Source organism: Cynocephalus volans, chromosome 11 (genome assembly GCF_027409185.1).
Source record: "Cynocephalus volans isolate mCynVol1 chromosome 11, mCynVol1.pri, whole genome shotgun sequence".
Lineage (NCBI taxonomy): Eukaryota > Metazoa > Chordata > Mammalia > Dermoptera > Cynocephalidae > Cynocephalus > Cynocephalus volans.
In genome coordinates, this window is record NC_084470.1 from 4,539,766 (window position 1) to 4,565,109 (window position 25,344).

At 44.3% G+C, this 25,344-nt stretch overlaps 2 protein-coding genes across 2 annotated transcripts in view; one reads left to right on the top strand and one right to left on the bottom strand.

Moving 5' to 3' along the window:
• Nucleotides 1-1,370: 1,370 nt before the first annotated feature.
• On the bottom strand, nt 1,371-10,392 carry SFRP4 (secreted frizzled related protein 4). Its single transcript, XM_063115010.1, has 6 exons — nt 9,845-10,392; nt 8,577-8,657; nt 8,408-8,473; nt 6,402-6,600; nt 3,875-3,938; nt 1,371-1,855 (listed from the first exon to the last, which is right to left on the bottom strand). Exons 1-6 carry the CDS (start codon nt 10,287-10,289, stop codon nt 1,685-1,687), a joined length of 1,026 nt encoding a protein of 341 aa, XP_062971080.1. The 5' UTR covers nt 10,290-10,392; the 3' UTR covers nt 1,371-1,684.
• A 3,797-nt stretch (nt 10,393-14,189) lies between these two features.
• The window catches only part of EPDR1 (ependymin related 1), a 32,061-nt gene continuing 20,906 nt past the window's right edge, over nt 14,190-25,344 (top strand). The window contains 4 exon segments of the mRNA XM_063114577.1: nt 14,190-14,263; nt 14,265-14,343; nt 14,345-14,400; nt 14,402-14,677. Coding sequence (XP_062970647.1) covers nt 14,190-14,263; nt 14,265-14,343; nt 14,345-14,400; nt 14,402-14,677 — 485 coding nt within the window.

The following is a 25,344-nucleotide window of genomic DNA, read 5'->3' on the forward strand; positions in this document are numbered from 1 at the left end:
ATATTCATTGTAAACATTGCTTAAATTTGTGAAGTCATCTCCAAACTCTTATTTCATTGAGTTTTGCACTTAATTTCTTTTTTACCCAAGTGTTTTTCATCCATTTCCATGGAGAATTCCATTTCCAACTCTCCTCCCCCAAAGAATTCCTAGTGTACTGAAGAGGTAACATAGGCTACCAATGCCTTTAATGGCTTTTCCAAGGATTGTTGAGTTTTGGATGCTTTGCCAAACACCTATCTGGCCTTCCTTATGGGCAAAGAGGTTCAACTTTTTTATAATCAGGATCATTCAATGAGTATTTTATTGATGCCCTTGTGTAGGTCAACCTAGTGGATTCCTTCAACTCTACTGCCCTGGGTAGCAACGCAGGCCAAGTTAAGCTTTCAGGAGGAGTGGGGTGCATGCAACAGCATTCTCATTAGCCTCATTTCTCCACGAACCTCTGGCTTACCCATGTACCTCCGGTCCCAGTGACTACAGAGTAAAATTAAATCGCTTGTTTAATTATCTTGTGTGACTACAACATGTACCTTCTCTTTGAGAACAACATGTATTTTCTCTTTGAGAAACAGGGATGATGGTGAATCTAAAGGAGAAATTACTCTTAAGCTTTCAGATTGTTCCACTGCCTCCATGCATAGTGGGTGGACAGGTGGCCTCAGTCTTCCTCCCCAGGTGCAGAGCTGGTGTGTGGCAGTGGTGCCATAGCAGGCTGAGTCCCAGCCCTCCCACCACGGCCCCACAAGCACTGCTGTAAGCACCAGCAATCAGCAGAGGGAACATTCTCTGAATTTTAGAAATCAAGATACCAGGATGGCCTGGGAAGTCAGATGAGCACCACACATCTCTTGCTGTGGGTATAAAATACTTGAGGGTTGACCGACTAATAGGTGCCTAAGTCATAATGAGATAAACAAGCTCACTGTTTCCAGTGCTGCTTAGAGGGTATTCACAAGCGTCATCATAATCATGAACTCAGAGCATCTCCACCCTGGCATAGTAACCAGAAAACAAGGGTCCAGACATCGTCTGTCTGCCTCTCCTTTTTATTTATTTATCATTATTATTATTTTAGTTTTTAAAGTTTCTAGCTAAAAACAGAGCAGAAAGTCTTCTTTGTTAAAAAAAAAAAATATACATTATAATTTTCCATATCCCACTTCTCCAGATTTTTTTCAAAAATCCCTTTTCATCACCAAAATCCTTCTGCAGTCAATAAACACATAAAGGTCTTTTAAACATTCATTCTTGCTTTCCTCCTTAAGAAGCATTACATTTTCAATAACATTTGAAAATATCACCTAACATTTTGACAGAAGTCAAACGTAAAAAAAAAAAACTGTAAAAAAAACAGGCGTTGTGTTTGAAGTATGGCATTTATGTTGCAACGCACATATTAGGTCAAATGGTGCAAAGCACATTTTCCCCCCGTGGGGCTCTTACACCGGCCACTCTGAATGCCATCAGCTTTCCCACCCGGCTTCAGTACACCTTCCATATCAAAGGGCAAACTTGCCTCTACGGCTTGTTGTGGCTTACAGAGAAAAATGGAAGCATATCATGAAGAAAACAGAGTGCTGCAGTGAGCTGCGAAGGTGAGGGGCGCATGGCCCTACCTGGGCTGTCCCGGGATTCCCGGCCTCATCCCGGAGGGAAGTCTCCGTCTTGGAAATCAGTGAGCTCACACTCTTGTCGGGTTTGTTTTCTTTTGGGCACTCCTGGCTTTAACGTTCTTCTTGGGAGCAGGCGGCTTTCCCTTTGGTTTGGGGGGATTACTGCGGCTGGTGCGCCCGGCCGTTGGCTTCTTGTCCTGAGCTGTTCTCCGCTGCTCCCGCAGCCTCTCTTCCCACTGCTGGGAGGTAATGGGTGACACCACTGTCAAACACACCTCACCTCGAGTACTGTGAAACTAACATCGGAAGTCATCGGAGCGATTTTTTCTGTCAGGGCAATTTTTTCACTGGTATATACTAATAACGAGAGCAATTATAATAGCTGCCCTGTGTTGAGCTCTTACCATGCATCGGGTGACTTAGAAAGTGCTGCATACATGACAAAGTCTTGGCCTGCGTGCTTTTCACTGAAGCTCACAACAGCCCTTCTAGGCAGGCTCCGTTGTCACAATCAGGAAACAGGCACGCAGGGCTATTTGCAGAAGGCCTCAGAGCTGGTAAATGTCAGAGCCAGGATTCAGATTCGCCCACTCTGACTCCAGAGCTCAAGGCCCTCCCTATGCACTTTTTACCACTGGCCCTACAATATAATATTCCCACACAGCAAAACCTTCTAAGAAAGCTCTGACAGGCTAAATGCAGAATTTACCCAGCCTCACTGTGAAGTCAGGGCTTTCTTACCTCACTCACATGTTCACCTAATTCTTCCATTTCCAAAGGAAGACAGGGGCCCACCTACATCTAGTAATCCATTAAGGTGTTAGCTACCCAGAACCACTGGGAAATGAGTCATTCTGGATAATCAAGTTTCCTTGATTGCAAAGGATTTATTCTTTAAATTGCTCATGTAAGAAACAAAAGAAAAAGTGAGTCCACTTGAATAGATACTGCTTTCTGTTACAACACGTATGTCCCTGCTTAGAGTATATGTCACTCAGCAAAAAGTCCGAGCACAACTGTAGTCCAGGCATTGTTCCAGGCACTGGAAATGCAATGAAAAGAAAACCACTGCCCCACTCTCCTAGGGCACAATTCTAGTCTGCTCTAAAATAATAAACTCATTTCTGTTTGTTGCTGTCATATGGTGATATTTTCAAATTCTTACTGAAGTGTATTGGAATACTTGCTCTGCCAGAGTGAATGGTCCAAACAGCTGTGATTTTCGAAAGCTTCCTTTTCTCTCAGCAATCTCAGGTCCTTACGGTCAACTTGTTTCTCCATTGACGCTGCTAATCTACTGCAGTCTTGGAAAACAGATAACCAATCCTGCCGAAATTTTCTGTATTGCAAAGCTAAGCATGATCCTGAGCAGCTCATGAGTCTTTGAGCATGAGTCTTTGGCTCCTATTTAACACAGTAGTGTTTGGTTCTGTTATTCAGAAAGACACTGAGTAGGGGAGGCTGTGTTGTAACTACACTCTCCGTACGTCAGTGTTTAATACATACTCTCCTCTTGCCCAAGAATTTTTATTCATGCAAACTAAGAGAGCACAGACAGTAGTGGTACCTTTGGTGAACCTGAAAACACAAATCCTCCTGAATGTATCTGAACATGTTTTCAGGAGAGGGGATGCTTTAATATTTCAAACTAATCACCTGATGGCTTTAATCCTGCTGTGATTTCACATCCCTGGGGAAAAAACTATTCTAACTCCCCTAATTAAATTACCAATATGTCTATGATGTTTTCACTACAATCATGGATTTGGACATAAAGTCATTACCTTTTGTATATGACTTCTTGACAAAAGTCTTAAAATTATTGTAAATAAAAGAAAGATTCTGCTATGTATAGTGATGGTATGAGTTTTATAACTAGGTATTCACACCCCTACAAATATATGAGTAGGTTGGTTTTAATCACAGTGGATATTAACTCTGCTCGAACTTCTTACTGCTTGCTAAAACAACTAAATGCAATACAATAAAGAAACAAAATTTTTTTTTCTATCTGGCAGTAGCCAGTACATTATTACTGAACACAACTAAATTACCTTTGAAATTGAATGGGAGTTTTCTAGTAAAAATTCCAAGTGAGAATAGCTATACTCTTAAACACCTATTCAAAAGTCAAATACCGTTGCTATTCCTGGCTCTGAGAGAGCTTGGAGATGAGAAAATGTGAAAACTTCCCAAATTCTATAAAATTTCTTTACACACATTATATCCACATTCACAGTGTTGTGAGTTGTACTTACTATGGATCGTTTACTAAGCTGATCTCTCCATTTTTCAACTAAGCAATTTTCAAGAAGCATCATCCTGAAAAAAAAAAAGTCTTTTATAAGCAGTTTTTGATCAGAAAAGTATCAAGTTAAAAAATACAGAAAATTGTAAAAAAAATAGTTCTCCCAAAACCCTTATCCCTGTAATCCACATATCCACCATTTATGTTTTAATGGTATTTTGTTTCATTCTTCCTTGTACCTACATATATATATTTAGGTCACACTGTATATTTAGATCATACTGTACATTTTCTTTTTTCATTATATGATACACATTTTCTCATATAGTTAGAATAAATAAAAAATATGACTTTAAGAGCCATATAATATTACATCTATGGATATCCATAATATATTTAGCCATTTCTTTACTGTCGAACCTCTCCTTTTTGCTTAGCTATTATTACCAGTGTTGCATTGAATATCCTTGTATGCAGTTGGGTGCTTGGCTTATTATTTCCTTAGGACAAATTTCTAAAATTAGAATTACTGGGTCAAGCGGTATTGCTTTTCTTCAAAGGTTTTCAATGCACAGTGCCAAGTTGTTTTCAAAACGGTTGTATTTTAATTCAATTCAATAACACAGAATTTGGTAAAACTGAACTCTTGTTTTTATTTGCATTTGAGAATTAAGGAGGTATGTTTTTTAAATGTTCACTATTTGCATTTATTCTTCTGAAACATATCTCTGTAGATTTATATATACATATTTCCATATTGTGGTCTCGATGTTTTAAACGTTAATTTGCATGAATTCTTTATAGAGTAAGGTTACTATTCCTTTGTCATATCTGCTGCAAGTATTTTCATCAAGTTTTAGTTGCCTAGATTACTTTTGTGATTTTTATGTATACAACATTATGTGGTCAAATATGTGCATTGATATTTTCCCTTGTAATTTCTTACCTTATTTTTATATTTACAAAGTACTTTGCCTTTCAGATATCACATATTTTGTCATCTAATTGGATCTTCTCTGATTGAATTTTTAAAATATTTATCTTTTTAATCCATTTGAATTTTATAGTGCAGCATAAATTGAAAAAGTACCATTTTTTCCAAATAAATATATTTGCAACATTTACTAAATAAAACCTTCATTTCCTATTGATTTGCCATATTTCCTTCCTAATAAAAAGATCTTCTATGCATTAGAATCCATTTCAAGAATTTCTCTTCTGCTTTACTCATCTGCTCATCTACTCTTGCACCACATGGTTTTCAACAGTATAGTTTTAAACCAGTTTTGTGGGTCTTAAAAGGCAGATTTCCTCTCATCGCTTATTTCCAAAATCTCCTTTACATGCCCTTACCAGTTCATTTTTCCAAATGATCATTCATACCATTTATGAAGACATAAATCCCAATCATCCAAAAATATTTTTACTGGGATAGATTTATAATCCATTCACCTGTCCAGACAGAATCTAATGACTGGCAACCTGGTACATCCCCACTGAATCTGGCACTGTACAGATGCCAACACCACACAAGAGACCAGCCCAGAAACATCAACTGCTTCTTGAGAGAGACAAGATATAAGTAGAACAATAGCTTTAAAGGCGAGAATGCAAAGTGCTACACACAGTATGAGGAGGATACCCAGGTACCGAGAGAATACAGATCAGGAAATTATTCACGTGAAGTCAGTTTCAAAAGACGCTTTTGCTTTCTTTTGGAAGGAATAGGGTCTTGGGCTGTATCAAGAGGAAACAGAAGAGCAACAATGGCAAAGAATTAAAGGGACGACTTGTGATGTAAAAATGAGTCATTTTGCTGGAGAAGTATTTTGCAGCAAGTTACGGGGCCTTCCTGGAACCTGAGATGAAGAGCTGGACTTTACATTATAAGGAATTTACTGAGATATAAAAAGATGAAAGGGGAGAGGTGCAGGGAGACAAATGCTCCCAGCTCAAGGTGTGCGTGTATGTATGTGTATGGGACATAAATTTATTTGTTTATACTTTGCCTTATCGTAATCTGAATGGAGAATCACACGTTCTTAGATTCAGAAGTCAAAGTTTGTATGTGTGCATGCAATGCTCTACCAAACAAATATTGTGAAGTATATATAAGGAAAATACTGGAAACCATAGTCTCAAATGGCTACTTACTTGATCTGTAAGTTATCAAAGAGGTCTTTAAAAATCCAGCATCCACCACACTGAAGATCACGTGAATGATTTGAAAAGAACTGTTCTTACTCGAAGTAATTTATTTGCCTATAAGTTTTTGAAATCACTTAATAAACTCCAAAATTGATTTTTAAAGATTCCATTAAAATACTCGTATTTCTATTTTTCCTTCATTCTGTGAGGAATTAATTGATATTTAGGAGATATAATAACCCAACGGAGGCATCTATTGAAACTACTATTTTAGAAAGAGCTGTGGGCACCTCCTTGCGGGTTTGTTTTTTTTTTTTAAACCACAACTACCGGGTGCGACTCCTGTTTTTGCTAGCCATGTGCAGCTCCTTCTGCAACTCGGTGCCTACCTGGAGCGCCACTCATAACACATGATGAGGACATCCTGATGGGGCAGGGTGTGTGGGCACTGGCAGGAGGAGTTGGTAATGAGCGGGACTTGAGTGCGAGGGATGGGTGAGGAAGACTTGAAGATCTCTTTTACATCCACCACTGTCGTTACTTCATTACAACCACTCCTCTGCACAGCTTTTATTTTGGCATGAATAACTGCAATTTAAAAAGAGATGTCAGTGTTGTTGAAGGCTTTGGGTAAAAACGAGGGATGATGTCTTCATGCCAACTCCTGAGCCTCTCTGGAAGAATCAGTCCTGTAATTATGGTCATGTCCAAGCAACCCAAATGCAGGCAAAAAGCCCACAGTCATATGCTAAATGCAAGACGTCCCATATTGTCCACATTGTCTTAAAGGTTCTGAATCAGACTGAAAGACGGAAAAGCGATCTTTAGTCTGAGCTCTGCCTCTAGGTCAGCAAAAATATCACAGAAATATCTTTATTTGTTTATATTTTTCCTTGTGATGATTTGAAGCGAGGATCACTATATCCTCAGGTTCAGAAGTCTCATTAAAGTTTGTATTACTTCAATTACCCATCTCATGTTTGAACTTCTGTTTGACACAGAAAGTTAATTAGAGTCATAACATTTTTAAACTGGAAGGCAGCTCTGAGGATTACTGTTCTCAATCTTTTAATTCCACAGCCTGACAAACCGATGGTGAGTGAGATAGAACTGTTATTACAGGTGGCTGTTAACGTCCCTGTCTCTGATCACTTTTAAAATTCTGGCTTGTTTGGTTTCTTGCTATTACTGCCTCCCGAGGAGTTGTAATTAGTCTAATATGGTCCTGTCTCAGATTCCCTCCTAGGAAGCTGGCTGATGAAGGAGCCAAAGTACCTGAATGGAAAATAGTTTCATCATGAAGATATTCCAAGGCCATGACACCTCCGAGAACAGCACGCCAGTCAAACTCTGCTGAGTCCCTAAGGCTGCACCTTGGCAGGTGAGGGTCTAAGTAGATCTGATTAAGACAATATCTACATCAAATGGGTTTTAAGGAAAAAATCTACTGGAAAAGATAATGTATTTTTTTGTTTTGTTTTGAATTACCCACTAGCTGTGTATGATTCTCAAATCTGACAAGTTAAGAGGTTAGTTAGTTTTTCAGATTTTTATATTGCTGTGATCTTCCTACTTTCATATCTGATATATAATGTGAAGTTACTTACTGATATATAATTTCAGCTTGGAATATGAAAACTACGTTAGCAAATAACGTGACCATTCTTCCAAAAACAGTTTTCTGTTATTGCAGCAGAAATAATTTAAGAAATGTAACAAAATATAAAATAGCCCAAATAGGCATTTTAAAATAACGTATTTTTAATTCAATTTACTTTCAAAGATGATTAGTAGAATTAAAATTACTTAATAATATCATGATTAACTTACTCTTTGAAGAAAATGCCGAATGGTTCTTTCAAATAAAATTGAGAAAGGAATTTAAACTATTTCAGTGCTGTAGCCCTAGGGTTTTGTGATTAACGTATCTCTCCCAAATTTCTTATAGATGTTAAATATTTACAGCTGTTTATAAGTAAAGAGACACATGGGTAGGTCTGAATTTTCCAGGCCTCCAGTAATCCGATCGGTGGATCGCCCATCCATCCTTCCTGCAGTGATGGAACCTCAGACAGGGAACAAGTAGGGAGTGCCTTCTTGGCTGCCCAGCACTTCTCACCAAGACAAGCAGGGTCGAGATGACAAACTTTTAATGTGGTCTGTGTAACTGTTCTCACCTGGGTAATTTATGTAGTTTTTACTTGATTTACCCAGAAAAGCAAGAAGTTTTACAACTGTTATTGTTCCACATCGAGCCCATATAATTACCTAGAAAAATCACCAGTCCTTCACTTTGTGACTCATAGACCTGGCTTTAGCAGAGACAATGCGATTACAATTCCAGTTTTGTAATGTGCCAAGCCTCCAGCGCAGATGGCTTTATGGGATGACTTACCATAACTGTAGTTTTTGCTCAGATATGTTGCCAAAGTCGGCTTCACCTTTTTGCACTTGCATCGATCTAAAAAAAAAAAAAGCCAAAAGAGAGAGGACAAAAAGTTGGAAAAGGGGACAGAAATAACTGCGGGGAGGAGATGGAGAGGGGCTGGGATGAAAGAACTCACCCGGGCTCAGGCGTTTACAGTCGACGTCAAGAGGCCTCTCCTGCACCATCATGTCTGGCGTGATGTCTATCCACTTCACGTCTGAAACACACACGGGGCCACACGGGTGTGAAAGTGATCGGATCTGTTCACCCAATTGGAATAACTACGACAGCTTCACAAAAGAAGGGTGCTAAATAGTAAAGAAGGCTCATGATTGTCCATTACTTCTTTCATAACGACATCCCCAGGTTTAGGAAAAGTTTCTCAGGTGAGACTTTGCCTATTCAAGCACAAATTGATGTGAATGCATGTCCATCCAACCTGGCTGATGCATACAGCCAACCTGGACAAATCACATGACTCCCTCCCAAAATTATTTTAAAATGTAAATTTTCCAGGTTGACAGTTTACACTAATCAAAATATCTAGAATATTTCCAAATCCCCTCCACATATTTTTCAGTGCAGAGTCTCCACAAGTACATAACCCAAAACAAGCATAACCCTTTATCATTTATATAATTTAAGCAATAAATATGTTTCTTCTAAAACTCAATTAGCAAGGAGTTTCAATTTGCTCCTTCATGTTTAGGGCACTGCTCTGATGTACAGCTTCAGGAATTACACTAAAGAGACACCATAATCTCTTTAACTCTAGAGTAATCTGGGTCAGGAACAGCCTGGATAAAAGGGTGCAAAATATTCTTAGGTTTCCTTTCAAGAAGTGCATTTAAACCTGCTCCTTCTTCCTAGAAAAGCAGCAAAAAGAAGGTAGTGCAGGCAGGGATCAGATTAACTACGGTGCAGCAGATGTTGGCTTCTGGTCCATGACCAGAAAGCAGACACCACAATTCTCCAGGGCGGCTAAATCTTCAAAGCACACTTCTGGTAGAGAGTGATGACCATTACTGCTTTTTCAGAAAGGACTTTAAAGAAGTGACACTAAATGGAGAGAGTATCAGCACCCGCCTGGTGGGACTGTTTTAACAATGAGTTAATACGTGTAATAGGCTTAACACTGGCCAGGACACCAAATAATAGTTCGCTGCTATTATTATTTCTATTACTGCAAATAAAAACATCACCAATGACTCCCTTTGTCAGCAAAACTTCTTTTTTTTTTTTTTTCTTTGTGGGGCACCGTTCTCCTTTCTGGAATAACGTCTTCCCCACCCCTTCCCACCTCCTCCCAGCCTGGGAAGTGAAGTGGGACCGGGGCTGACCACCCGCCGGCCGCAGCCCCGGGCGCCTCCTCGCCTCCCCCCCCACCCCTCTCCCGGGCCTCACCCTCCGGGAGGTCGGTGACGATGGCCTCGGGCGAGATGCACACGCCGCGGTCGTACACGGGCAGCTCGTCGCAGGCCAGGCTCTCGGGCCAGCTGTGGTTGTACCTCTTCATGAGCGGCTCGCAGTCGTCGCGCGCGCGCTGGCACACCGACTTGCACGGCTTGATGGGGTCGTGCAGGAACTCCAGGGTGCAGATGGGCGCGTACATGGCGCAGAGGAAGAAGCGCAGCACGGCGCTGCAGTTCACGTCCACCAGCTCCTCGTACTGCTCGATGGCCAGCACGGCGTTCTCCTGCGTGCTGTGGTGCAGGTGGTTGGGCATCCGCGTGATGTTCCAGGGCATGTGCCGGCACATGGGGATGCGCACCGCCTCGCAGGGCGCACCGCGCACGCCCAGCGCCAGGCGCAGCCACAGGCACAGCGCCCCCAGGACGGCGACGAGCATGGCGCTGCCCTCCCGCGCTGCCGCCCCTTTTCTTCCCGTCCCCCTAGTCTGTCGCCGCGCCTTCTCCGAGGGGGAAGTCCTGTGGGGCGCAGGAGAGGCTCTCTCCCCCGACTCCACTGGGCAGCCAGGCGGGGCCGCGGGGTCCGGCGCACGGAGCTCGAGCAGCGCCAGCCCTCGGCCTCCGGGGCGCGATCCCGCCCGGGCAGCTCCAGTCCGGGACCCTGCAGCTCGGAGCGCAGCCAGCCACGGCCATTGCGGGATCCTATTTATCCCGCCACTTCCCCTGACGTGGGCTCGGAACGCTCCCTTGGCAGCTGCAGGCGCGGCGCGGGCTCTGCCCTCCTCCCCTCCCCGCCCCCCGGGTCCCCCCGCCAGGCCTGGGAGCAGAAGCGGTGACATCACCTCCTCCTGGCCTCATCCCAGGGCTGCAATCCTGCATTCCCCCAAAGTCCTTCCTTTTTAGTCCGGCCAGTCCTTTTGTTTCGGACCAAGAAAAAGAGCCTTTGGCAGTCGTTTTGGACACCCGATAAAAGGGGGTGCAAGAGAACTTTTCGAGAGAGAGAAAGACGCTCTACTGAGTCGGAGCTGAACTTTGGCCTGTCCGCTCTAGAGCTCCCCCAAGCATAGGGTTGGGGGGCAACGGGAACTTCTGCCGCCCCTACAGCTGAACCCCTACAGCCTCTGTCCAGCAGGGGGCGTGAGAAGCGCTGAGCAGTGAGGCTGCCCTGGGGGGCCGGGGAGCGCGCAGCACGTGCCGCACGGGCACCTGTGTGACCCCCTGCCCCCCGCCCCTAGTTGTGTGGAGCTCCTTGTGGTTATCGTGGCCGGGAGACATTCGTTTGGGCTAAAGTTTTCCCGGAACTGTACTTGGTTTGTACCTGCACTGGGAACTCAGCTGCGGGGAGGGGCAGAGCACCTTCCGGGTTGAGAAGGGTCTGCAGTCCACCAACGTTCCGTCCTCCTGACTCCTCTTCCCCTCTCCCACATGAATGGGACCGAGGAGAACACAAAGAAAACTTTGAACACCCGTCTGAAGGGGTTTTTTGTTTGTTTTGTTTTGTTTTGTTTTTTCCTTCAAGCCAAATATTTCCAACCCAGCAGCCTAAAATCGTGATATGCAGCCTAAAATGTGCTTGGAGACTGTCACTTGAATTGACTAAGAAGCTGCGTACCATGGAAAGCAAGTGTGTATGTTCTGTTTTCTCTTTCATCTTTTCTGCCTCAGGACGAGTAGTAAACCCAAGTCTTGGTTTAGCTATCCACAGAAAGGGGAGGCGTTATTGTTACAAGTGCACATCAGTCTTCGGACAGTAAGACTTCTGGCTTTTGATATTTTCTTATGGCATTAACAATATGGAAACATGTTCTCTGAATGTTAACCTTTAAACATAGTTCAATTGGAAATCTGAATTGCAGGCAGACAGGTTTTCTTATCTCCAAGGCTTAGACCACAAAGTTAGTTTTGACCCAATTAGGACTGAGGATAAAATGCTGAAGAAACAACAAGGACGTTTATTGGGCATTAACAATGAGCAAGGTATGGAACTAAGCACTTGAAATGCATTGTCTTATTTTTTTAGGGAACATGAATTACACCTGGTAAGTTAAAAGGATGAATGAGATATTCATTTCAGGACTCCTCCAAGGAGTCCAGTTCTATTTAAGGGAAGCCCAGGGTATCCTACCACAGCCAGGCCAATCTAGAGAGGTGTTCTAGTTTCCTATAGAGCAGGGCTCCAGCTCCCAAAGATGCAAAACCAAGCTAGTGAAATTCCAAGCAAGGGGGATAGCCCAGATAATATTTCAAGTCTTTTCCATCAGTAAATCCAATGAGTCTAAACCCTTCTCTGAGTGAAAAAGACTTTCAGCCCAAGTTCGTTCCAGGGCAGCGAGAGAAAACGTTGAACCACCTCCCCTTTTCCTATGAGTTGTTTGAGGTGGGCAAAGCTGGAGCCAGCTCAAACTCCTGCGGTCACGTTGAACCTGTTGCACCTATTTACCTGTGTGAGCACGAAGTCACAATGTGGCGTGGGCCTCCCTATGCTCTCTGATTGCACGTCCTTTAAGAAAGGGTGAGGAGAAGATAAGAGCCCTTTTTCATAAAGCTCCTTGCTGACCCCGTTAGGCCCATTGGGTCTGTCTCTAGGGGACAGGGGACGGGTACAGCAGGGAGGGATCCATCAGGAGATTCTGTCAGCTGTGCTTCACATGCTCCGGAGAGGCTATGATTCTAGAATGCCCTACTTTAGCACTCAGTCCATTATCTGCATAATTTATTTGCCAAATCTCAGTAACTGAAGAAGTCCCCCTGGTCAGTAACGGCTCTCCGGCTACTCCTTTTTCATCAGCTCAACCGCCTGCTTCTCTGCCTATCCTTTAAATCTCTTCATTGGGGCAGGGGTTGTCTTGGGCATTGTAGGAATTTCAGTAGCACCCCTGGCCTCTGCCCACTAACTGGCAGCCTGCCCTACCACCCTCATTGTGACAATCAAAAATGTCACCATATATTTCAAATGTCCCCAGGGGGGGAAATCTCTCCAGGAACCACTGTTCCACTCTCGCTTCAGTTACCACCTATGTGCCAATGGCTTCCAAATCCAAAAGCCCTGCTGGTTTCTGGAAGTCCTTATCCAACTGTCCCCTGTGCATTTCCACTTGAATATCCCTCATTCACCTCAAAGTCAACCAGTCCTAAACTGAATTTATCTTCTTTCCTCATTCAGGACGGAACTCTCAGTGGCTCAAACCAGAAATCTCTCCCTTTGAGTCTGAATCCTCCTCTATACACTCATATGCTACATAGTGACATTGGGGTCAATGACAAACTGCACGTACGACGCGGTCTCACAAGACAGTAATGGCTATACCATACAGCCCAGGTGTGTAGCAGGATGTGCCACCCAGGTCTGTGTAGGTACATGCTACGATGTTCGCACAATGAAATCACCTAACCAGCATTTCCTGGGAACTATCTCTGTGGTTAAGCGACACTTGACCAGTTCCCAACTCTGTTCCACCCTCTCCATTCCCACTGCCACAGCTGTAGCTCAGTAGGCACCTCATGCTGGGATTATAACAGCAGCTTCTTGTCCCCCTGCCCTCTGCCTGGCCCTAGCCATCCACCACTGCCACCTGAGTGAGCTTCCTCGGGCATATACCTTATGATGCTCCTGCCTAGCTTTAAATTGATTGATGGCTCCACAGTCCTCGGTATTAATAACAAGACCCTCAAAGTGTGTGAAATGGTTCCATATTACCCTCCGCCTTGTACTTGAACCCCAGCGCTATACCTGTTTTCTCTTGTCCCCATGTCCTTCATTCAAGAACGTTCTCTTCCACTTTCACCTGATCCTCACTTCCTCATCCCTGAGCTCAAATGGAAACAAGCTGCAAAAGTGGAAAGCAAAGGGCTTTTCAAAAAGTTGTCTTTTTTCTTAATTCCATGTTATAGGTACCAACAGGACATAAACACAAACCCAGTTAATTTTGTTCTTGAAGCTGCAAAACCCCAGACACACAGACCCCTAGCTGTGGCATTGCCTGACAGTGGGGAGGGGAGCAGTCTGACTGCAGTGTGACCTTGAGGCCATGTCCCTGAGTCTTGGGCCCAATGCAAGGGCCTATGGCCTAGTCCCCTAGACTCTTCCCTGGGAGTGGGTGCTGGGAGGTGGCCATAATGAATAGCTAGTCTTATTTCTTCAGGAAAGGACTTGTCTTTCCACTTTTAATTTGGAGGATGAAGTTCGCAGTTTTGACAAGGGGCACCCCGGTGCAGCAGCTCTGCTCTCCTGCTCTTGACCTTGAAGTTGCCCCCCAGTGTGTGGTTCCCTGTTGAACACTGCAGCTGGTGGAGAAACAGCTCTTCTCAGCAGTGTCCCCCGCCCCACCCTTTCAAACGCGATGCCTTTCAGGATGCTAGTGGCACCGCTGCCACTGCATTTCCTGTTGGCAGCAGTGAGCAGTGGAAACAGAAGCTGCAGCAGGCGGTGGTCCGGGCACAAACAGCTCCCGCGCGACTCTCCGGAGCCTTCCCAGGCCTCGCGCGTCCCGCTCTCCACCCACGGCGGCAGAGGCCACCGCGGGGACAGGCAGCACCCTTGCCCGGACCCCACTCCCCGCGGGGGCCGGCGGACCGCGATGCCGGGGCGCGCTCCCCTCGGCGTGGCGCGGGGGGTCCTGGGCGCCTGGCTGCTGGGCGGCGTCTGGGCGTGGGCGGCGGGCTCTCCGGGGGCACCGCGCCCGTGCCAGGCGCCGCAGCAGTGGGAAGGGCGCCGGGTCCTGTACCGGCAGAGCAGCGGGCGCTACAGCCGCGCCCTGCTCTCCTACGACGGGCTCCACCAGCGCCTGCGGGTGCTGGACGAGAGGAAAGCGCTGATCCCCTGCAAGAGGTACGGACGGGGGCGCCGGGGGCAGCAGGGTCGGGGGCTGCGAGGGGGACCAGCTGGGCCAGGGCACGGGCACCCCCCTGCCAAGGCTGGCCCATGCGACAGGCTGCAGAGCCAGGCCCGCGGCTCGTGGAGCCCCCTGCAGCCTGGGGCTCGTCTCCCACACTGTCGCGTTCTTTCCAGGAGCCATCTGCCGGGGACACACGCAGAATTATATGTGTTTAAGAAATACTTTTTACGTGTTAAAGGAATATGACCACACTACAAAAGGTGGGGGGAACTGAGAAAAGAAAATTTCACCCACAAACTCATCACCCTGTTAAAGTTATGAACAGTTTGGTCTGCAACTTAAAGGTTTTTGTTTGTTTGCTTTAGGTGAGTTTTACATACGACGATCAAAAAGCACATATTATCTATGTCCTTTTTTATTTCACATCGTCCCTTACATGTTCTTATTTGCCATTTTATTAGCTGGCTTCTATTTTTAGTGGCTTCACAATATTCCATGGAGGGACTATGCTATAATTTTTTTTTAGCCACTTGTCTGATAATTCACCTTTCTGTGTCTGTTGTGACAGAGGACACCCTCTTTCTGAGACCCATCTTGCTTGTGGCCCCTTTAAGACCTGGTTTCTAATTTGGGATCACCACCTGCCTCCTCCCAGGCCCTCCCGCTTCTCGGAGTGTGTTTCTCTCAGGGGTGTGCCGGTCACTCTATGGCATTTGTCCCCCTAGCAGTCGCAATGTGAGTGTCAAAGTTTAAGGCTCCAGTGGGCAGTAGATCTAGAGCAAAAGAACCCCACAAATCTCAGTAATATCATCTTATCTAAAAGCGTATGTTGAAGTGTTAGGTGACTTGGAGAAAGTATGGAAAGGACAGGACAACCTTTCAAACAATGTGTCCAAGGGTGTGAAGTGCTGCATTATGAGATGCAGCCTGAGAGCGGGGCAGGGGCAGAGCCGCGGAGTCATCATGGTGACTGACGGGCAATATTTGCCAAGTGGCTTATGAGTCTGAATGCGTTCAGTTGGGGCTTGAAGGAGACAGCAATAATAATCACCACCACCAGGATTTGAGCTCTTTCTCAGGCTCGAGGTGTACTGAGGACTTTACACATACATAGTTTAATTTAAATCTCACCACTTGATTTTATGATCTCCATTTTGCAGACAGGGACTCTGAGGTCTTGGGAGATTAAACAACTTTCTCAAGATCACACAGCTGGTTCTTGAGGAAGCTGGGTTGATTTTGAAACCTATGATATACCAGGCTCACATTTATTCATTCATTCATTCAACAAGCATTTGTTCCTGTCAGGCACTGTATATAAACAGAGTGGGTCCTGGTTTGCAGTGAGGTCAGAGTCTGGGGATGGAGTCACATAACAAAAAAGTCCCATCAGTGGGTGAGCTGGGGTGTGATCAGAGCACCTCAGTTGGGCACCTAACCCAGGCTTCCTGGAGGAGGTGAAATATGAGTGAGTCCCAGAGGCCCTGTAGGAACTGACCAGGGGAGGTGAGGAGGGAAGATGGGTCAGGGGAATGCAGATGTGCTCCAGGCCCAGTATGTGTGCCACTCTGAAACTGAGTGTATTCTGAGAGCTGCAGGCCAGTCACTATTAGGGCTGAAGCATGGAAGCAAGGCCAGGGGTCCTACTGAAGGAGTTTTAAACAGTGGAATGTCATGATTAGATCGTGTTAAGATCCCTGGCTGCATCACTGAGAATTGCACTACCAAGGTGTGGAGGCAGAATGGAGCAATGTGGAGCAAGAGAAGCAAAAACATGACAGAGGAGATTTTTGCAGAGGCTGGGTTGAAAGATGGGCGGTAGCAACGGGGACATGAGAAGTGGACAAGTGGATGCATTGGGGAGGTATGCAAGAGGTTTAGTGGAAGGACATGTACAAGATCAGAGGGCATGTGGAAGGGGTGGTAAGGGAGAGGGAAGAGTTCAGAAGGATGCACCCGTTTTTGGCTCCTGAAGCTAACTGGGTGGCATAGAGCAGATGGTGATGTTCTTCCTTGAGACAGGGTTTAACCTGCACTTCTGAGTAAGCATGGATTGCCACTCCTTATGGGTATTTATGGGAAGGCTCTTATAATAGTGTCACACTGATGAATAAGCATGTGGAAGATAGCTCGAAGCAGAGTGCTGCAGCAGAGCACTGTGGCCAGGAGGATAAGGGCCCTTCCCCCTAAACGTAGTATTTTTTTTTTTTTAAACAATTCAAAGGATTAGGCTTTAGAGTCAGTGGAACCTGGGTCTGAATCCAGGTTCCAAATGCGGGTATTTGGGTAAGTTTCTAAAGCTCTCTGGGCCTCAGTTTCCTCATTTACAAAATGGGAATAATTATAATGCTGACTTGATGGGATTATTTTGGAGATTAAATGAGTTGAAGTGTATAAAGCACACAGTACAGTGTCTGATAGTACATAGAAGATGCTTTGCACATGGCCGAGGTTGTCCCCACCACCACCATCGTTATTGTCCTGGTGAATTTGCCATGGCCCAGGCTCAGAAACTTGATCAGGCAGCACGCACAAGGCCCCTCCCTTTGATAACAGACTCAGAGTAAGCAAACTCAAATGCTGACTGTATATAATTTCAATGAGTTTTATAGCTGGCATGGGGACCAGAATTCTCAAATCCATAAGACTAGGTCATTCTTGCCCTGTAGTCAGAACTATGTAGGGAGCCAAATTATAATCAGAAGGTTGTGAGCAAAGAGTTGGAGCAAATTCAGTGAACATTCATCTAGTGATTGCTTGCTCTAGGTTAGGCTGAAAGTTGGGCTTTCCATCATGAATAAGACAGGCCAGCCCACCCAGGGTAATGTTTGATGGCACCAGGTGGAGACAAAGGGCAGCATGCGTTTCACAATTGAGGTGCCTTGTTGGTGGTTCGGTGCCACCCTGACTCTGCTGCTCTGGACCCCTTCCACTCCGAACAGAGCCTTGGAGGGTACTGCTCCTGTCTTAGCAAGCCTTATTCTTCTCCGACTCTCTGATCAATCAATGCAGTCCTTAGATGTGTGTATTGTACCTCAGTGGGGTCACAGCCAAATCTTCCTGGCCTAGCAGCTATTTTTTCTCCTTGCGGTGATTTCTTATTTCTCTGCCCTGATCCCTTAAGTGTTGGTTTTGCAGTTTAACTTTTAGAAGGCAATTTTATTCCTTTTGTCTTCAAGTTCTTGGCAAGGTTCTGTCTCACAGTCCCATCGCTGGCCATGAATCAGATTTAGAAAAAAAAATATTCAGAGCATAAATGCATTTTTGAACTTTTAAAATGTAGATTTGTTGGAACAAACTCAAAAACTTTTTCAGGTATTAGCAGTCTGGCCAAGAAACCCAGATGTTATTTGAAGACAACATGGATAGGTTGTCTCTTCATATTGATTAGTGAATTGAGAAGTAAGTTTGAGAATTGGATCAACTTCTTAAGCTTTTCATGTTGCATCCAGATAGTTATGGAAAATCCCACTGATAGATACTGTGAAATGACTAGGATTTTCCAGACTCTCTTTCTCTGAGATGATGGAAAAGATTAACTTTACAAGTTCAGATAAGACAAGCCTGAGAAGAGAATGGGAAATATTAGTGATCGATAATATGGTTTTCTGGTTCTAACTGTCTTTTCTGACACGTTGATTAAGCTCATAAGTATTACATTTGGAAGACTGAAGGAAAAGCGAGAAGATTTTCTGCTTCTGTCAACATACAGAACTTTATGGGAGAAGCAACACAGATACTGAAAGAATCCATTGAGCCACCAGTAACTTACCGCTTCTGCTTACGAACTAGAAGCATGGGTGTTGGAATTAATGAAACTACTAATATAGAGTGAGGCAGAGAGGGGCTGAGAGAATCTGCATGGAGGTAACATCTTGAAAGGCTACTCAGTTATCAATCCTATGCGTTCTGTTGGGGATTTTTATTTGCAAAAGATGAAAAATATGTTATAAACAGAGCAGCAAGTAGATTATTATTCAAGTTCTGATTAATTCATGTCTATCTCAATTTTCCCAGAGCATATTCTTTCTTGGAGAACAGACTAGCATTTATTTTTATTTTTTATTTTTTTTACAGAGAACCAGCCTGTTATAGTGCAGAGAGCAGGGCATCCATTCTAGACAGTCGTGGGATGCTAATCATGGCTTCTAATCCTGTCTTCACCACAAAAAGGTCCTTAACTTCTCGGAACCCTAGCGTTTTTCATCTTTTAATTTAATTTTAATGATGCCTACGGTGTTGGTACTAAATAATTTTTAGGCCTTCTTTCTTAAAAACTAACTACAGGTAGGATTAAAGGATATCATAAAAGCACCAATTGTGCTTTTAGTGTGTCAGGCTGGTTCACTCTTTCTACCATGACATAATGAACTTGACACAGATGCTAAAATGTTCCTCAACTTGTCCGTTTGTGTAGATAAATTCAATGCTCTTTTTCACCTAAGCCTGTGCTATGGGTAGAGAAAAAGAGGCCACCTTTAAATGCTTTAGCCTGAAACTTAGAAGACTCCCCCTCCACAGAGCCTCCCTTCATACTAAGAATTGAATAGCGTTGTTTACAGGAGTGTCCAAGTGTCTGCTGGGAAAGATTAGCTCCCTGGGATGTCATCATGCTAGGTAACTTCAATGATCATATGCATTTGGGAATGAGGATAAAGATTCTTTCTCAAATAGTTAATTTTATTTTGAAACCATCTCATAATCACAGAAAAGTTGCAATCGTAGAACAAACAGCTTTTGGTTTTCCCTGAACCATTTGGAGTTAAGTTGCCAACCTGATGTGCCCATGATCCCCAAATACTTCAGTGTGTGTTTCCTGCAAACGAGGACGTTCTCCTGTATAACTGCAGTACAACCCTAAAAGTCAGGAAACTAACACTGGTTCGTTTCCATCATCTGAAGCTCAGGTGTCATTCAGGTTTTGTCAGTTATCTCTTGTACATTCTGTATAGAAAAGAATCCAGTCCAAATGCAAGCTTTGCACTTAGATGTTGTGTCTCTTTAGCCTCTTTCCGTCTGGAACAGTTCCTAGGTTTTTCTCATGCTTTGTACTTTTAAAGATTACGGGCGAGGTCTTTTGAAGAACTTCCTTGATTTGGGTTTATCTGACGTTTGCTCATAATCAGATGCAAGTTGTCCAACTTTGGCAGGAATGTCACAGAGGCAACGCTCTGTTCTCACTGCAGCCTGACATGGATCACTCGATTGACGGTTGTCTGCCAACTTTGTTCACTGGGAAGCGACACATTTTTCCTTTGTAATTAATAAGTATTTTGTAGGGAGATATTTTAAAACCATGTGCACATCCCATTCTTCATTAAACTTTTGTTTTATTTATTTGTTTCTGTCAGTATTGACTGGAGGATTCTCTTTCTATTCTATTGGCTCTCACTGCTTATTTTGCTGTTTGTATTGTCCCAGATTTGGCCAGTGAAGCCTCTTCAAGTTGGCCTCTGGTTCTTTTCATGTGTCTTTGTATTCTTTGAGCACTTCCTTGCTTTCTGACACAAAATATTCCAAGATTATTTGTATTTTCCCTGCCTCAACCCTGGAATAGGTCATTTCGCAAGATGCCCTGGTAACTTTCACTGGAGAATAACACTTGGAAGTCAAGGTCTGTATTCTAGTTGTGCTCATTGCTGTCAGGGGGCACCGCTGCCTGGCCCTCTCAGAGGGGAGAGCAAAGGGCTATAAGTTTGAACACACACACACACACACACACACACACACAGGCTATCTATCTACCTATATTTATTCCCCTACCTCTAGTTCTCACACATGGAGGTATTTAAACTGATACCTTCAATTCTAACCAACACCACACGGTTTGTTCTAGTTTTCTCCCTTTCATTTTGCAACTCCCTTTTCAGACAGTGAGAAAACTGGCCCCCAGTATTCAGTTGCAATAGGTAACCAGTGATGTTTCCTCCCCACACGGATACCATCTGCCCCCCAGGCCAGGCCTTGTAGAAGCCTGCCTTGCTTAGTCCTACCTAATGGCTTTAGTGTAAATTGTTCAACAAGAGGAAGGGAAAGGTTATGTTTTTACATTATTTTTGTTTTCTTTTAGATTTCTCAGCATATCATCATTTCAAGTCTTTAGAGAGTGTCTGGGTGGCTGCGGAAGGTGTATTAGTGCAATGTGTTCAGCAAATTTATTTGATCATGAACCCGTTTTGCATGGATTGGACTTTCATTTTAAGAAATCTTGATTTTCTGAATTTCAGGAGAATGATTCCTTCTTCGGCCTTTCCTCCCTCCTCTTGATCTGGGATGGCTGGAGCTAGCATATTTCCTATTAGCTCAGGGAGTCTGACTGCTTATGGCCTCTTGTTCCTTGAAGAATAAACCATTCTGACTTGCAATACTGAGTTTTTCTTCAAAAAAGATATTTTCCTGGAAGCACATAAAGTTTGCTTTAAGAGGCTACAGACATTGGATTTCAGAGGGTTGATGCTGGGATGGGAGAGAGAAGTGGGCAGTGAGGGGAAAAAAGTGCCGAAGAAGATAAGCCCAGGAGAGCAAGGAGCTGGTGCAGTGCAAGACTAACTTATAATTAGAAGCCAGAGGTCACCACACTGCTCTGAAAACATCTTTATTCTCTCCAGTAACCTTCAGCTGTTTCTTTCTGATTCTGACCTTAAAGATGATGGTCAGGGGCAAAGTGCCCAAAGATCTGAAAATAATCCACCAATTAGTGGTTTGTTTTTCCTGGAATAAATGTGATAGTTTTATATTTCCCCAATTCCAGTAAAAATCTCCTGTTTACCCCTTTCATAATTTCTTTTATTTTGCCCATCTTTAAAGAAAAAACCTTCTCTTTTTTTTTAATAACTGAAAGCTCTTTGTCCCCTTTTATTTAAAGCAAATCTCATGCCAACTCCGATTTCTATCCTCCCATGCTCTCTTGAACTCCTTCCAAGTAAACTTTCATCACCACGACTCTACTGGAAATGCTCTGGTCAAGAACAATACACCCCACATGACTAATTAACACATCTTCTATCAGCCCTCATTTACTGCTGGACCTTTCCAGCATCACTGTACACTTTCTTCCCTTGGCCATCAGGATGCCTCCTTCTACCTCAGTTCCTCCCTTCCTACATCTCCCCTGCTCTTCCTCCTCTCTCTGGACCACTAAATGTGGTGGGAAGTCCCAGGGCTCAGGCTTTCCATCCCTTACTTTTCTGTCAATACCGCTGTCTTGGTGGTCTCATGCAGGTCATGGCTGTAGGTGCCATCTCTACACAGCAGACTCCCACACAAGTGTCTCCAGCCCAGAGCTCCCCTGAACTCTACACTCATCTACCCACCTGCTCAGCTGAACTCTTCATGTGGTCTCTAATAGTCATCTCAGACTCAGCATGTCCATGACTAATGTCTCCCCTGCGAGTAAATAAGCAAGCAAACAAACACCAAAGCCAACCAAACAAGCAAAGCTAGCTCCTCCTGCAGCTTTCTTCATCTCAGCTAATAATAACGCCAGTTGCTCAGCATGAAAACCTTGGAGTCATCCTTGATGTCTCTTTCTCACTTGCCACGAGTACTCCATAAGCAAATCCTACTGACTCCAATTTTCGTATCTACCCAGAATCTGACCATACCCCCACCATCACTCTGATCTAAACCTTCATCATCGCCTGCCTGGATCTTTGTTCTTCTGCCTTCTCTTCAGTCTGTTCTCAACATGGCAGCTGAGTGATTCTGCTAAAAAATGTTGTATCATGTCACTGTTCTACTCAAGACCCTCCGGTGCCTCTCCATCTCTTTCAGAGTAACCATCCTTACTGTGAGAGTGAATGTCCTCACAAGCGCCTGATGGCCCTGTGGGATTGTCCCCCATCCTTCCGTACCTTCTCTCTCTGACAGTCTCATGTACCTGCTTCTCTACCTTATATGCCCCAATATTTTTTAAGTCTATTTCCTCATCTCCCCCACCTCCCTTCTCCCGAAATAAGGCTTCTCAAGGTCAAGGATCTTTGTGTTGTTGTTGCTGTACCTCCAGCACCTTAGAACACTTTAAATTCCTTTCAACATACTCAGTGAGAGTCCTGTACAAAAGCAACTGTGCTCTGATGTTAGAAAAATAGATTCCCAAGCTTCGTTTCCTAACGCCTTAGAATCGGGCCTGACTAAATTTTTTTTGAATCAGTGAGGAAATGACTAATAAAGACGATACATATTTATAGCAGAAGGATATCTAAAATATAATTTTTTTATCATTTTTTTACTCATAATTAAACAATATTGTTGTTTAAACAGTAAGCATGGGTTTATGTAATGGTTTTATGGTTTATTATTCATTTATATTATACATTATATATTTTCTTTGCTAAGAATGATTTTTGACATCACGTTACACTGCCTACTCATATTTTCAACAGGGTTGTAGTGGAGCCCCCTAAGAGGGCACGGCATGATCTCGAAAGAATGCCTCCCCCTGGTTCCTTTCATCCATGGGCCACTACCCTCAATGTCTCTTTTGCTTCTCAATATCAGTGTTGGAAAATTTCTCCCAATATGGGCCTTGGATGTTTCCTAAGTACCAGTGGTTTCTCAGAAGTGGTGCCTCTTTGCACCAAGAGGCTTTCTGAAGAAGAACCAGACCCTTAGCAGTGTGCCTGGGTCACCCTCAGACCTTCAAAGAAAGGAAAAGCTCTTGGGCAGATGGCTCCCCAAAGAAGGTGGCAGCTGCCACTCGACAAAGAGGCTGCAGTGTCTGGATGCTCCTACCCCTTTGCGGAACCTGCTTTTGTTGTGGCTGACATTAGATCTACCTGGAGAGCTCTAGAGCGTGAGCTCTGCTGACAAACAAGAGACACAAGCTTGCCCCAGGAGAAACCCCAGGTCACCCCCACACTCTCCAGGAGAATATGCTGCTCTGGAGCATCTCAGAAGTCACCAGGGAACATGCTGGCAGATGGGAAGGTGGTGGCACAGAGCTAAGGGACACATGGGTTCTTCAGGCTGAGGTAGCACCATCAGCTACAGGTGAAACAGAACTTATGAGGAGAAGCAGAGATGGCACCAGGCACACCCGGGAGCAGCCACAGGGAATGCAAGGCCCTCCAAGGTTGCTTGAACATTCTTGCTGGGAGGACGGAGTTGAGCCAGCCCATCAGCATTGATTCCCAAGCTCTAAAACACTCCCTTCAAGTCCCTCCCAAGATGCCTTCTAGATCCTTAAGGATCGTAAGGCCTCCTGCCCAGAGTGTGTCACCGACATGCTGAGGAGCCAGGCACCCAGGTTGAGAAGGACAGACATGCCTCTGGGGAAGATGCCCAGGCCACCCTGGAGCTGTCTGAGTAGCGCCCTCCCTGGAATCCCCAGGACACCTCCTGGCAGAGGGACCCTGATTGAGGTGGGGAGGCAGAAGCAGCCCATGTAGAGGAAGCACAAGAGGCTGGAAGCCCCCATTGCAGGAGAAACAAGGCTGCGGACCAGTCGATGTTTCCACCAGCCCACACCTTGAGAGCAAAGGATGCCGGGAGAGAATCAACCCCAGGAATCATATCCATTGAAAAGCCACATCAGGTGTGGTGTTCTGGAGCAGTTTCGGTGTTTCCTGAGGCCATGGCAGTCCCACATCTCAGCACAGAGCCCTCTACCTGCCCCTTAGTTACACACTCTGTACTTCTGGACGAGGATTCTCCTCCCAGGCCAGGTGCTGGTACGGCTGGGCTTCCCCTTGAGACACCCAAGGAGCCGCCCTCCTGAGATATCAGCTCTCCTTAGGGAGTTAGAAAATGAAGCTGAGCGTCTGCTTTGCCAGCATCAGAACACAGTTCCTTTTGTACAGGACAAATATTTATTTAGTTCCCACTTAGTACGTTGAAAAGAATTGAAAGTGTTTTGGTGGTTTGCCATCTTTCCTTCATTCGCCACCCTGAATTGAGTCTCTAAAAGGTCAACTTCTGCACTTGTTAAAACTCAGATTAATTTTTATGGGGTGTGTGTTTGTACAAACTTCTAAGGGACTTTGCCACAGGCCTTCCATTAAAGAAGGGAAACATAAGCCGTTTTACTCCTGTTACCGTTCACAGTAGTGTCTCATAGACCAATTTTCTTATCACCCGAATCCTCTATTTTGATCCGTGTTTCAGCTGGCCGGAGAACTTATTAATTACTTATTCAATTCAGAAACTTACTCAGTGTGTTCAGAGAGGGTGCCGGGCTGGTACACTCTTAGAGACTGAATGTCCGAGAATGTCTTCTTATTGCTGTTTTGTTACAATGGCCTCCTTGAGTGTATATAATTCTTGGGTAGAAATAGTCTTTTTGTTTAAAATTTTTTATGGCATTTGGAGCTCTAGAAGTCTGTTATCAAACTAATTCTGGTTTAGTTTTAATGTTTTTTTTTTCTGCCCAGGGTTTTGTAGGTTGTTTCTGTTATCCTTGAACTTTATTAACATCTCCAGCCATGCATGCCTCGCTCTAAGGAAATTTTCACCTCCTAGTTCCAGAAGTTTGAAATTCTGTCTCCTCTCTTCCTTCCATGTAGAATCTCTGTCTACTTACACCTGTTGGTCCTCTTCCATCAGCCCTCAAAATTTCCTATCTTTTCTTTAGCCTCTTCATCACTTCCTATGTTTTCTTCCCTGGGTTCTAGAGTAATACTTTTCAGGTCACTCCCTGTGATTTTTTTTGTTAGTTTCCCAC

Excerpts from the sequence above, each read along its gene's own strand:
- SFRP4 (XM_063115010.1), bottom strand. The coding sequence starts at position 10,289 with ATGCTCGTCGCCGTCCTGGGGGCGCTGTGCCTGTGGCTGCGCCTGGCG. Across the intron at positions 8,658-9,844 it reads CGTCACCGACCTCCCGGAGG|ACGTGAAGTGGATAGACATC; the intron begins GTGAGGCCCGGG and ends TGTGTGTTTCAG. Across the intron at positions 1,856-3,874 it reads AGCTTAGTAAACGATCCATA|CAGTGGGAAGAGAGGCTGCG; the intron begins GTAAGTACAACT and ends ATTACCTCCCAG.